Raw genomic sequence first — 13338 nt, 5'->3', positions numbered from 1 at the left:
GATGGCATTGGGATGAGCCAGCCGTGCCCTCTGCTGCGTCTACCAAATCCAGCCCCAAAACAGCAGGCGGGTTTTGGCTGGGTGCCTCTGCTGGAGGGAGTGTGAGCCCATGTGCGTGAATATTCAGAACCCGAGCTGCTGCCTTGGTTCAGTGACAGTACACACCCCAGCTTGGTCTGTGTAAAGGGGTGGTGGAGCACCAGAGGGGGACCCCATCATTTTCTGATTTACAGTAGTCAGAGGGCTCTGTTCCAGGGGATAGGCCTTTCCTTCCTGGGCCTCCAGGGTGGTGACAGAAGAAGCCACTCCTATATATAGCTGATGCCAATTTTAATCAAATCCACCTCCACACACTCACGCTCTCTTTGTGAAACAAAACCAGGGGCTCCAAACCATGTATTTTCATAAAGACAGATGACAGAAATGAACTCTTTCCCCTCTGCGGGGGCCAGAGAACTGGAGGTGGGGCTTTTTGTAATTCCAGGCCTCATCACTTGCACAAAGAGCAGAACTAGTTTTTGTTGTTGTTTTTGTTGGGGGGGGTAGGGGAAGCCCTAATTCAAGATATGGTTTATGGAATAAAGTGAATACATTTGTTTCCCCTTTAATGATGCCCCAGAGCTTTCCTGAGCTAGAACGGAAAAGAAGAAAAAGGCTTTCCAATCTTCAGGAACCCAATGCTGACCTTACCCTTTATTAGAGCCTAGGTTTTTCTTACTTTTTTCCCTGGCCCAACAGATATCTTGGAAGAAGAGGCAAAAAGCCTTGCTACCACCCTCTGGGGTGGTAATGGGGAGCAGCACTGAAATGGGGCCAGAGGCAACTGCCAAGGCTTCTTCCCCTAAGGCTGCTCACCTGGCATGGAAGTGGCATTCTTCTGGGAGAACTTGGGGTTTTCTGGGCTCATCTAGACCCCTGAGGGGGCTAGCTTCTTCAATGTTCATTTTTTAGGGATTATTGCTGAGATCACATTTTTGGCCAGAATCAGACTGGCTTTAGTAACAGAGTCTCAAAAGGTTTTGAAAATGGCTCTATCTGTCCGGTGTTGGTGCCTTCCACAGAGTCAGGAAGAATTAGGGAGAAAAACAAGGTAGGGAGTAAGATGGCTTGGTGGACTGGCGATTATTATGATGGCAGGCTAGACTGCTCCCAACGCCAAATGGCCCATCCCACGCTGACTTCTTCTGTGGGGCTGCAGCCAGTATGTCAGGAGCAGCCCTTTTTCCCTTCCTCCTGGAAAGCTCCAAGCAAGGACACCCTGGTGATGACAGCAATGATTCCACTGAACTGAAGAACCCTTGAAGGGATCCCAGGGGTAACAATAAATAGGAAACACCTTGGTTCTGGCTATTTGCATGTCAGGGGAACAACTCATCCACTCTAATTCCATGAGCATTGCCCTCAACAACAATCCTCAGCCCCTACTCCTAAGGTTCCCAGTATCACTGTATCTGACTCTAATGTTAGCATGAATCATGCCTTCTCCTAACTCAACTACCACAATATGCTTACGGAGAAAATATCTGATTTGCCACAAGATTAACAGAACTAGGTTTTGTTCAGAAAATCTGAGCTGGAGCTCATTCTCTAAAATGTAGCTGGCACAGAACCCAGCTGCAGGTTCCCTGTTTCCTCTTATTCTTGTATTTCTAAAGCCACTCCCCTGGATCATTCCAGATCTTGAAGTAGCTGCATGTGTTTCTAGTAGTGGCTACAAACATGTGTTTTTGCATAGGGCTGGCCGCAAGCCAGAAGATAACAAGATGCAGGAAGTAGGTCAGACAGGTAGGCCAAGTGGCTGGGAATGAACAGAAAGACTTCACAAGAGCCAGTGCCTGTGGCCGGGAAACCCACTCAGGAGGAGTCACCACAGAGGATTCAACTAAAACCCCTAAGGTAGCAGAGCCATGTGGGGTGGTGAGTGAAATGGCCAGAAAATTTAAACTAGGAATTCAAGAGGAGGTCTAAATGGGGTGAGTAGATCATTGACCCCAGAAGAGAGATTTAGAAAGGGACAGGAGGGCTGGGCGCGGTGGTTCACACCTGTAATCTTAGCACTTTGGGAGGCCGAGACGAGCGGATGACTTGAAGTCAGGAATTTGAGACCAGCCTGGCTAACATGGTGAAACCCCATCTCTACTAAAAATACAAAACTTAGCCAGGCGTGGTGGCGGGCGCCTGTAATCCCAGCTACTTGGGAGGCTGCAGTGGGAGAATCACTTGAAAACAAGAGGCAGAGGTTGCAGTGAGCTGAGATCACGCCATTGCACTCCAGCCTGGGTGACAAGAATGAGACTCTGACTCAAACAAAACAAAACAAAACAAAACAAAAAAAAAACAGACAGCAGGTGCCATGTGCTTACCTTCTGGAGGCTGGAGGAGTTCAGTTGAGTCTTGTCAATAATCTTCACAGCTACCTGAGGATGAGACAAAAAAGCCCCAAATCACTTCTCTGACTAGGCAAAATCCAGGATTCCAATCTACTTCCTCCTTTATATTTCGCACTCCTTTTCATCCCACAGCTTTTTGCACCCCTATATGTCAGATCTCATTTCTGCCGGATAAACAAGAGGTTGGCTGCAGTAGTAGTCCCATCACCACCTGCTGGAGTGTCAACAGGGCTGGGAGGTGCTGCCATGTCCCCAGTCCCAGTGCTCACCTCTTTCCCAGTCAGGATGTGTCGGGCCAACTTCACCTTGGCAAAGTTACCCTTGCCAATGGTCTTGAGGAGCCGGTAGTTTCCAATGTGGGGCTGCTCATCAGCAGAGGTGGCTGAGTTGCGGCCCCGAATCATGTTGGACTTACTGCTGGGCTTGGAGTCAAGGTGTCCCAAGGTGGGCTGCAGGGTAGAAACAGAGATACCATTACAAGCTACACTTCCAGTCCTCTAAACACTCTCTGCAAAATATGTAAGGGAGGAGGGTGCAGGGGCAGACTCCAGGGGGCTGGTAGGCATGTGAAGAAACATAGGACAGGAGAAGAAAGGAGAGGGGGCTGAGATGACAGCCAGTCTTCACTCCAAAGGAGCACATCATAAGGTCCAGTGCCCAGGTCCTGTGGGTGGCGAAGCTCAGGAGCAGAGCTGTCCCATCACTGGCTCCCTGAACCTCCACTGGCAACACAACAGCTCGTCTGGCTCAGGAGGGAGAGCTGGTACCCCACTTCCCACTATGCTGCTTGTGCAGACTGCGAGAAGACTGCATCTCAAAGTCATGGTAGCAACATAGTCATAACTGCTTCAATGCCCTCACTGCCACCCAAAACTTACATGAACCTTTATTATTTATTTATTTATTATTTTGAGACAGAGCTTTGCTCTTGTTGCCTAGGCTGCAGTGCAATGGTGCAATCTCAGCTCACCGCAACCTCCGCCTCCTGGGTTTAAGCAATTCTCCCACCTCAGCATCCCAAGTAGCTGGGATTACAGTCACACGCCACCACGCCCGGCTAATTTTGTATTTTTAGTAGAGACGGGGTTTCTCCATGTTGCTCAGGCTGGTCTCAGACTCTCGACCTCTGCTGACCCGCCCGCCTTGGCCTCCCAAAGTGCTGGGATTACAGGCGTGAGCCACCGCACCCGGCCATAATAACCTTGTTGGGTAGAAATGTAGTAGCCCTCTCTGCATGGAAGGACTGCATGGCCAGAAGTTAAACCCAAGTCTCCTGCATGGGAGACGAAATTTCTGCCGCTGAACTACCAATGCCCCATCGAACCTTTATTATTTATCACTTTACATTTATTTTCCGTCTCTCCCAGTAAGAATGGAAGCACATGAAAGCAGGCATATATTCTTTATTCACTGATAGATCCCAGCACTTAAAGAGAGACTGGCTTATGTTTGCTGTTCAATGAGTACTTGTACAATGAAATGACTGACCGACTAGGTCTGAGCAAGGCAGCAGTCTGCCCTGCTCTGCCCTCCTGGCTCAAATGAGGGGACGAGGATGCAGAAGCTATAATGACCAGCACTGAACAGGCATACAAACATAATACAGGTTGAATATCCTTTATCCAAAATGCTTAGGACCAGAAACGTGTCAGATTTTTGATTGTTTTGAATTTTGGAGTATTTGCATATACATAATCAGATATCTCAGGGATGGGACCCAAGTCTAAATGTTTATTTTTCACGTATACATTATATGCATGGCCTGAAGGTAATTTCATATTTTAAAATAATTTTGTTCATGAAACAAAGTGATTGAATTTTGATTATAACCTGTCATATGGGGTTACCTGTAGAATTTTCCACTTGTGGCATCATGCTGGCACTCAAAAAGTTTAGATTTTGGAGCATTTTTGCTTCTGGATTACGGATGTTCAACCTGTACAAAAAGGGTATGGTCTAGACAAAAAACATTATCTACGTGAAGACATGTACATTCGTCAAACTGCTAAACACAGACTATGTGAGCCAGCAATTCCGCTCCTCAGTATATACAAAAGAGAAATGAAAACATAAATCCACAAAAAACCTGTAACCAAGGTTCACAGCACCATAATCCATAATAGTCAAAAAGTGGAAACAATTCAAATGCCCATCAGCTGGATGAACAGATAAACAAACGTAGCATCTCCATACTGGGGAGTATTGGTTGGCAGTAAAAAAGAATATATGCTACAACACAGAAGAAACTTGAAAATGATGCTGAGTAAACAAAGCTGGTCATAAAGAACCACATATTGTATGATTCCATTTATATGAAATGCCCAGAACAGGCAAATCTATAGAGACAGAAAGTAGGTTAGTGGTTGCTGAGAAGGATGGGGGAAATTTAAGGGTGACAACTAAGGAGTGTGGGGTTTCTTTTTGGGGTAATGAAAATGTTCTAAAATTGATCGCGGTGATGGATACACAACTGTGAATTTAATAAAACTCACTCATTTAAATTTCAAATGGATAAACTTATGGTATGTGAATTATCTCTCACTAAAACTGTTTAGAGTTTGAGCCAGGCAAGGTGGCTCATGCCTATAATCCCAGCACTTTAGAAGGCTGAGGCAGGAGGATCACTTGAGGTCAGGAACTCAAGACCAGCCTGGGCAACATAGGGAGACTCTGTCTCTACAAAAAATTAAGAAATCTTGGGAGATTGAGGCGGGTTGATTGCTTGAGGTCAGGAGTTCGAGACCAGCCTGGCCAACACAGTAAAACCCTGTCTCTACTAAAAATACAAAAAATTAGCTGGGCGTGGTGGCAGGCGCCTGTAATCCCAGCTACTAGGGAGGCTGAGGCAGGAGAATCGCTTGAACCCGGGAGGAGGAGGTTACAGTGAGCTGAGATTGCACCACTGCACTCCAGCCTGGGCAACAAGAGTGAAACTCTGTTTCAAAAAAACAAAATAAAATAAAAACAAATAAAGAAATCAACTGGGTGTGGTGGCACGCACCTATAGTCCCAGCTGCTCTGGAGGATGAGGCGGGAGGATCGCTTGAACCCAGGAGGAGTTCAAGGCTACAGTGAGCCATGATCATGCCACTGTACTCCAGCCTGGGTGACAGAGTGAGACCTTGTCTCAAAAAAACAAAAAAAACAAAAAAAACAAAACACACACACACACACAAAAAAAAAAACCCAAAAATGCAGAGTCTGGTCTAACTCCTGATTAGAGCCCTGGTTTACAACTCACAAAGAACATCTCACAAAGAACATCTGGTACGATCGCTCCAGCATACTGCAACAAAGCATATGAGGCCACAGCCTCATCCCAGAACCATCCAGAGCTGCCTTGGAAACTTCAAGAAACACTTTGGAGGGCAGCAGGGTGACCAGAGGAGTGTGAGTCAAAGTTCTTCCTTTCATGGCCCCTGTTGGCTGTAACTGAAGCACTCAAAAACCACGGAGAAAAAGAATGACTTGCTACTACTACCCAAGGAACTGTCCAGCATTCCTAGGCAATAACCTTGCTAGCCCAGCCAGATGCTTTTCAGGCAGAAATGACAGCAGCAAGTAAATTCAGTATCCTGATTCTGACATTTCCCCTTCTTCACTGTGCCCATGCAGGGCCTTTGCATAGTAGCTGCAGGGTGTCTTTTGGTGAGCTGTTTGCCCAGATCCCAGAAACACATGGGGTTGAACCTTGGAGGAGAAAGATCCCATATATTTGGTAGATGTTTGAAGGGGGAGGAGGCTCCTCACATCCCAGAAGAGGCCCTTTTAACTTCCTTCTTTCTCTCTTCCTCACCAACCTTTGCATCTCCATGAAGCCCCCCAGCCCTTACTGTCTGCTCATTCTAGCCCACAGAGCTCTCTGGTGCTCTGTTCTCCATGCACCCTGTAGCTCACCTAAGACCGGTTGGTTCTCAAACAGTGTTTGCTAGACAAGTGGATTTTTAAATACCTGCTTTTTCCCCTTCCAAAGGATCTCTAGGGTTCACACCCCTTGGAGAGCAGGGCATTGCTGGTACCTCACTGGGCCAGTCTCCTGTCCAGCAGGGTACTGAAAGCCTGGCCTCCTCAGGCTACCTTTTTCTCAGCCCCAGCTTCCCTTTCCAGGCTGCTAGACTGCCTCCCACTTTCCCCAGTCTGCCTAAGGGGCAATGAACAGGAAAAACCTTCCTTCTGCCCCAACTCCTACGAGAGGAAGATGGGTGGGAAAGTTTCCTTGGCAACCTCTAGTTCACCTTCTAAGTTTGTTGTCACTCCCCTTTTCTCTGACGATATAAGTCCAAGGCAGCAGGAAGCGTGACGGTCTCTAAGTTCTCAAAATCCAGACCAGGGATTTAGCATCTACCCGGGGACTTGGGCCTTTTGCCAGTTGAGACCAAATCTGGGCATCCCACGCCCATCCTGAGCTCTGCTCTGCCCATCCCTCTTGGTGAACCGAGGGGCCGATCTGTGTGGCACAGGTCAGCATTCCCTGCCTGGCCCTGCTGCATGCACACTGGGCCTCAAGGAGCTTAACAACCACAAGCAAGATTCTGCCATTCATTCTCCTCCTTTCTGGTTAAGACTGTAGATGTCGGAGATAACCTGCCAGGTTTCAAATCCTAAATCTGCCACCTACTCAGCACATACTAACTTTATTATTATCATCAACATCATCAAGTCAGGCACAGTGGCTCATGCCTTTACAGGCAGCACTTAGGGAAGCAGAGGCAGGAGGATAGCTTGAGCCCAAGAGTTCAAGACCTGCCATTCACAAAAAGGAAAAAAAAAGAATATATTTAAAAAGGCAATATAGCGAGACCCTCATTCACAAAAAGGAAGCACACACACACACACACACACACAAAACCCCAAAACAGAACAACTGTAACATCAACATTGTCAAGAAGGAGGTGAGATTATTACAAATAGGAAAGAGAAGTACCCAAAAAAACGACCGGTGGCCAATATTGCCAGACATCTGTGCCAGGCAGCGATCTTGAGGAACGCTGCAGTCCAACAGAACCAGGTTCAAGTCCTGTCTCCCCCACCTACAAGCTTTAATTTCCTTATCTGTAAAGTAGCAATAAACGTTCCCTACTTTACAAAAGTAGATGAGAGAACACATGTAAAACACCCTATCCAGTGTTCAGTAAGAGCAACCATTATGTCCCCAAATACTACTATCTGCCAATCCAGAGGTCTCACTGTCAAAACAACCTTCCAAATCAAAGTTGAGCCCGCTAAGCCAGCTACAGCCCAGCTGGAGGCTGACAAGAGATGCTAGGGGCCTTTCCGCAAAAGGGGCCAGGTTGAGTGCCCGCTCTCCTCCAGACCTGGTGAACTGCCACACTCCCTCAACCTGTTGCTAGCCGACACCAGCACCTCTAGCCTTCAAAAGAGGGAAGAAGGGGAGTTAGGAACTCAAGACAGGGTCGCTATGAAGGGCTGGTCCCACACTGGGTATCCAGGACAAGGAAAGAGAGGAAGTTCTGCTTGTTCAGGAGCCAGAGAAGCAATAAGCACTGATGCTTGCTCTTTGATCCCCTGCTCCAAAGTAACCAACCCACTTTTCAGGACTGAACCATCCAACTCACAGGACTCCAAGTGCTCAATCCTTCCCTTACTTACCCCTGCACCCCCTCTTCTATGCTGTAATATGTTTCCCACAGCAGGGATGTGAGCCAGGGTAAGGAGGCAAGCCACGGGGAGGAAGCAGAGAAAAGAGAACGGGAAAAGAGAGGAGAAAGTCTCCAACAGAAATGCTTCTTGGGGTAAGGCCCCAAGTGACGCAACTTCCTCACCTAGCTGCTTCCCTGAAGGATAAAGTGGTAAGAGTATGCAGTGGCTACTATAGAGAGTTTCCCTTTTGGGGTTCTGGCTGCACCATTCAGCTTGGCCCTGGGTCTCACCAACTGAGAGGGCCAGGCTGAGGATTAGCTACCCTACTAGGCCAACTCTATAGGACCTGGCGAAAACCATGCTCTCCCCTCCACCACCATCCTCCCTGCTTATAGTAAGATGTGGCACACCAGGCACTCCCAAAGCTCTGGCCTATATCATACTCCAGGCAGGCCCTAAAGGATGGAGGAGGTCTGTCGAGAGGAGCCCCTATGGCTCTCAAGTAGCCTTTAGGAAGAATAAGGGGTCACCCTGCAAGGCAGTTATTTGGAACCAAAAGGCAAACCAAGCAGTTACTAAGCAGGCCTGATTCAGAAGTAGGGCTGAAACAGCTTTGGGGTCGGCTACTGAGAGGAAGAGAAGGCAGGACATGGAGGAGAAAATAAAAAGACAGTTTTGCATCCACTGGGCCTGTCGGGCCCTTTCCGCCTGGGATCTCAGACTCGGCCTAGGTGTGTTGTCAGGCTTGCCCGGAAGACAGCCTCCACCCCGAGAGGCCTGGCGCTGACTCAGGTAGGCAGGGCCCCGGCCCTAATGCTGGAGGCTCCTACCAACAGTTGTCCCGTGGAGAAGCTCATGCTTTGGGGCTCTGCATTCAGAGCTGGCCTTAAGTGTCCTTTGGCTTCCCGAGGGCTGAGAAGGGGCCAAACCAGGAGGGGTGATACTCCCTGGCCAGAAGCAGAGTAAGCCGGGTACTACAGAGTCGGGAGAGAAAAGTATCCCTTGGGCACCGGCCCTGGGTGACAGCCCTAGATCCTAGGCTCCCCCTCACTGTAGCACCGGAGCATCCTCTCTGAGGCCTCGGGACTCTGCCTCCCACCAGTCCCTCCTCACCCACTTGTCAAGCCGCTTGTTCCCAGGGGAGACTCTTCTGGTATGTGCTCCCTCTTCCTTTCCTAGTCAATGCCACTTCCACATCTGGACAGCCTTCCCATGAATATTACTATGCTGGACTCAGGCAGGGCGCCACTTAGCAACTCTCTAAAGATCCTATGTTTGAGGTGAGAGGGAAGAAAGAGGAGGAGGCAATCCTAGAGTAAAAAGGGGGACAACATACCAGACTGGAGAAAGGGAAAAGGACTACCAGCGACTTCCATTCAGCAGAGCCCACAGCAGAACCTGTCAGGCAGCGAGGGCAAAGTACAGAGGCCGGGAAGAGCCAGGCCCAGGGCGGGGGCTGCCGGCTCAGCCAGCCACCCTTACTCAGCCGGAGCAGGCGACACCTTCCACCACCTCCTCAGTGAAAAGTAGCTAAGCAGCCAGGCCGAGCGGTTCCTGCCTGGGAACCTGGACGGTGTCGCAACCGAAACCACCACTAGCAGAGAGACTGGGTTTGGCAAGGAGAGCAACAGGGACAAAGCCCCGCTGACTTCTCAAGGGCCAGAAGCCTGGTGGTAAGGAAGTGCGTGCAATTCCAGGACAGTACACCAGAAGCAAGGTGGGAGGGAAGGGGCAGGAGGGGAATAGGGCAGGAAGGGAGACAGAGAGAGAAAGAGGCGGGTTTAGATCAACTTCCTTCTCCCCTCCCCCTCCCTCCCTCCCCGGAAGTGGGCAGCCCCACCCTCCCCAAGGTGCTTTGCTGGGTAACAGCTGGCGAGAGGGTGAGGAGACTCACTGCAGCCACCGCTGTCATAAAACCCTAGCTCACCTGTAGCAGGTGGGACCTGGGTAGGGGCAGATGACTTTAACAAAGCCTCCAATAGGGCTGGGGAGGAATACGTGTGACTCAGATGTGCTGACCCAGAGTGGCGGCCCTGCCAAAGACCAGCAAACCACCCCCTCAAGAACGGAGCAGGGAGGAGGGTAAGCAGAAACCAGCAAGCTGACAGTGGTGGATGGACCTCCTACTTCCTAAAAAAGCAGTGCTTAACCTTAGAACCATGCACATTCCACTTAGACACAAAATATTTCGGGCATAATTTCAGGGAGTTTGGGGACTCTATGTAAAACCCCCTAGAGGTCTGTTTTCTAGATTAAGAGCCTTTATCATGATAGAGCATTCTATCAATGAAAAAATCATGTTTAATCCTAGATTTTGCCCAAAAGCTAGAAACAATCCAAATGTCTCTTCTAAGTGCCTTCCAGCCCTGCTTCTGAAAATTCATCCATCCCTAGGTTCTCACTCACCTCCAAGTCTCCAGTCTCCAGTTTTGCCTTACCTTCAAAACAACACTGCTTTCTCAAGGAATTCCAAAGGCCTGGGATTCCTCACACTTTCCTCCTGCTAAGCCCCCACTATCTGGGCACATGGTGAGCACGGGGCAAGCTGGCTGTCTCTCATCTGGAGAAGACTCCCCTTCCAGACCAACGACCCCTGTCTACGTGCTGGTTGCAGCCTTGCCTCTGGTTCTCAGAACGATTTCTCATTCATCCCTGATTCTAGGCTAGGCTCTTTCTCATTAAGGAACTCTGTGACCTTCTCATGTTGGTAGCCATTAACCCTCTAGGGAAGGGCAAAGCTTCCTCTGTGCTCTTACAGCACTTAGCATATATCTCTGCAAGACCATGCTACTCAGGAATGGCCAAGAAATGTTTGCCTTACACATGAGCTCTGGCCAACAGATTCACATTTCTGATACTACTGTATGTCCACTTCGTTTTCTCCAAACACAGACCTACAGGGTAGGTAGTCTCCCCGTTTTCCATTGAGAAATTGGCATTCAGAGGTTATGAGACTTGCCCCAAATCTCACAGCTTCTCAGTACAGAGCTGGGGCCAGAGCCCAGAGCTTCTGTCACCATTTCAGCACTCTGCTGTTCCTGACAGTCAGTCCCCCTTACCAGTTTCTCATCAGCCCTTCTTGATGCCTAGTTGTGCTCTCATTTCCCCCAAAAGATAAGCCCCTGGCTCCTCCTCTATAAGCTAGGAGGCAGAAGGTATGAAGGCTCAGGAAAGGGACAATGGGAATGACAATGTTTGATTCAGGCCAATGGTGGAGGGCTGTTTAAAGGCCTCTCCCGGTGGTCCCACAGCAACCCTTTCCTTTACTCAGCCCCCGAAAAGTGGGCCCTGACTTCAGTGGGCCCACTGGATCCTGGGCTCGAGCTTGCCTGGGCCCTCCGGCCCCTTCACTCACTGGTAGACTGAGAACCAGAGCAGGATCAAACAGCTTCATTTTTCCAGTCCCTTCATTTTTCTAGGGCTTTGCAATGTGACAGAAGGACTGTTTCCTCAATCCTATTTGTGGGAGACAGTAAGGGGTTTTGCAAACGGAGGAAATACAAAGCACTGACCTCAAACAGAAAGGCTGGGAAGAGATAGGGTAGGATTTAGATAAAAAGTCACATGGGGGCCAGGCACGGTGGCTCACGCCTGTAATCCCAGCACTTTGAGAGGCCGAGGAGGGTGGATCACTTGAGGTCAGGAGTTCGAGACCAGCCTGGGCAACATGGCGAAACCCCATCTCCACTAAAAATATAAAAATTTGCTGAGTATGGTGGCATGCTCCTGTAATCCCAGCTACTCAGAGGCCGAGGCATGAGAATTGCTTGAGCCTGGGAGGCAGAGGCTGCAGTGAGCACAGATTGCGCCATTGCACTCCAGCCTGGGCGACAGAGTAAGACTCTGTCTCAAAAAAAAAAAAAAAAAGCCACATGGGGCTGAGCACTGTTGCTCGTGCCTTAATCCCAGCACTTTGGGAGGCCATGGTGGGAGGATGACTTGCGTCTGGGAATTCGAGACAAGCCTGGGCAACATAGTGAGACCCTCTCTCTCCAAATTCAAAAATTAGCCAGGCATGGTGCCATGGGCCTGTAGTCTCAGCTACTCAGGAGGCTAAAGCAGGGTGATTGTTTCAGTCCAGGAGGTGGAGGTAACAGTGAGCTATGATCGTGCCACTGCACTCCAGCTTGGGTGACAGAATAAGAAGGACTCTTGTGACTTTTATTTTTCTTTTGAGATGGAGTCTCACTCTGTTGCCCCGGCTGGAGTGTGGTGGCTGATCTCGGGGTTTCATCAGAATCCCCCGCCTCGGGTTCAAGTGACTCTCCTGCCTCAGCCTTCAGAGTAGCTGGGATTACAGGAGCCTGCCACCACACTCAGCTAATTTTTAAATATTTTTAGTAGAGATGTAGATTTTCCTTTTTGAGACGGAGTCTCTTGCCTCTGCCGCCTAGGCTGGAGGTGCACAGTGGCCGATCTCAGCTCACTGCAAGCTCACTGGCTCACTTATTCTTGCCTCAGCCTCCGGAGTAGCTGGGACTCCCAGATGCCTGCCACCCACCCGCTAGTTTTTGTATTTTAGTGAGACGGGCTCTCAATCAGAAAGGCCAGGATGGTCTCGGATCTCCTGACCTCGCGGATCCTGCCCATCTCGGGCCTCCCAGTGGGATTTCAGGCTTGGAGCCACCACCGGCCGAGATGTAGATTTCACCATGTTGGCCAGGATGGTCTCAATCTCCTGGCCCTGTGAACCGCCCGCCTTGGCCTCCCAAAGTGCTGGGATTACAGGTCTGAGTCACCGCACCCGGCCTCTTTTTTTTTTCTTTTTTGAGATGGAGTCTCGCTTTGTCACCCAGGCTGGAGTGCAGTGGTGTGATCTCGGCTCACTGCAACATCCGCCTCCTGGGTTCAAGTGATTCTTCTGCCTCAGCCTCCCAAGTAGCTGGGATTACAAGTGCATGCCACCAAGTCCAGATAATTTTTGTATTTTTAGTAAGATGGGGTTTCACCACCTTGGCCAGGCTAGTCTTGAACTCCTGGCCTCAAGTAATCCGCCCGCCTCAGCCTCCCAAAGTGCTGGGATTACAGACACGAGCCACTAAGCCCAGTCTCTCTTTTTTTTTTTTTTTGAGACAGGGTATGACTCTGTCACCCGGGCTAGAGTGCAGCAGCACGATCTTGGCTCACTATAACCTCTGCCTCCTGGGCTCAATCCATCCTCCCACCTCAGCCTCCCGAGTAGCTGCAACTATAGGGCCACAGCAATATGCCCGGCTAATTTTTGTATTTTTTGTAGAGATAGGGTTTTGCCAGCTTGTCCAGGTTGGTACTGAACTCAACAATTCAAGCAATCTGCCCACCTTGGCCTCCCAAAGTGCGGGGATTATAAACATGAGCTACCACTCCC

General features: G+C 49.5%; 1 protein-coding gene across 15 annotated transcripts in view; it reads right to left on the bottom strand.

Annotated features, from left to right (window-relative positions):
* MARK2 (microtubule affinity regulating kinase 2) overlaps positions 1 to 13338 on the bottom strand; it is a 75575-nt gene that overhangs the window by 13280 nt on the left and 48957 nt on the right. For 12 of the 15 annotated variants that reach the window (XM_021925616.2, XM_021925623.2, XM_021925618.2 and 9 more), the window contains exons 2-3: positions 2660 to 2839; positions 2364 to 2417 (exon numbers count right to left, since the gene is read on the bottom strand). In XM_021925616.2, coding sequence (XP_021781308.1) covers positions 2364 to 2417; positions 2660 to 2839 — 234 coding nt within the window. Of the gene's footprint in view, positions 1 to 2363; positions 2418 to 2659; positions 2840 to 4237; positions 5034 to 9327; positions 9775 to 13338 lie in introns of those variants that run through there. The other 3 variants (XM_021925620.2, XM_003909641.4, XM_031653657.1) reach the window with 3 other exon arrangements.

This window comes from Papio anubis, chromosome 12 (genome assembly GCF_008728515.1).
Source record: "Papio anubis isolate 15944 chromosome 12, Panubis1.0, whole genome shotgun sequence".
NCBI lineage: Eukaryota > Metazoa > Chordata > Mammalia > Primates > Cercopithecidae > Papio > Papio anubis.
This window is presented reverse-complemented; position numbering and strand designations above follow the sequence as displayed.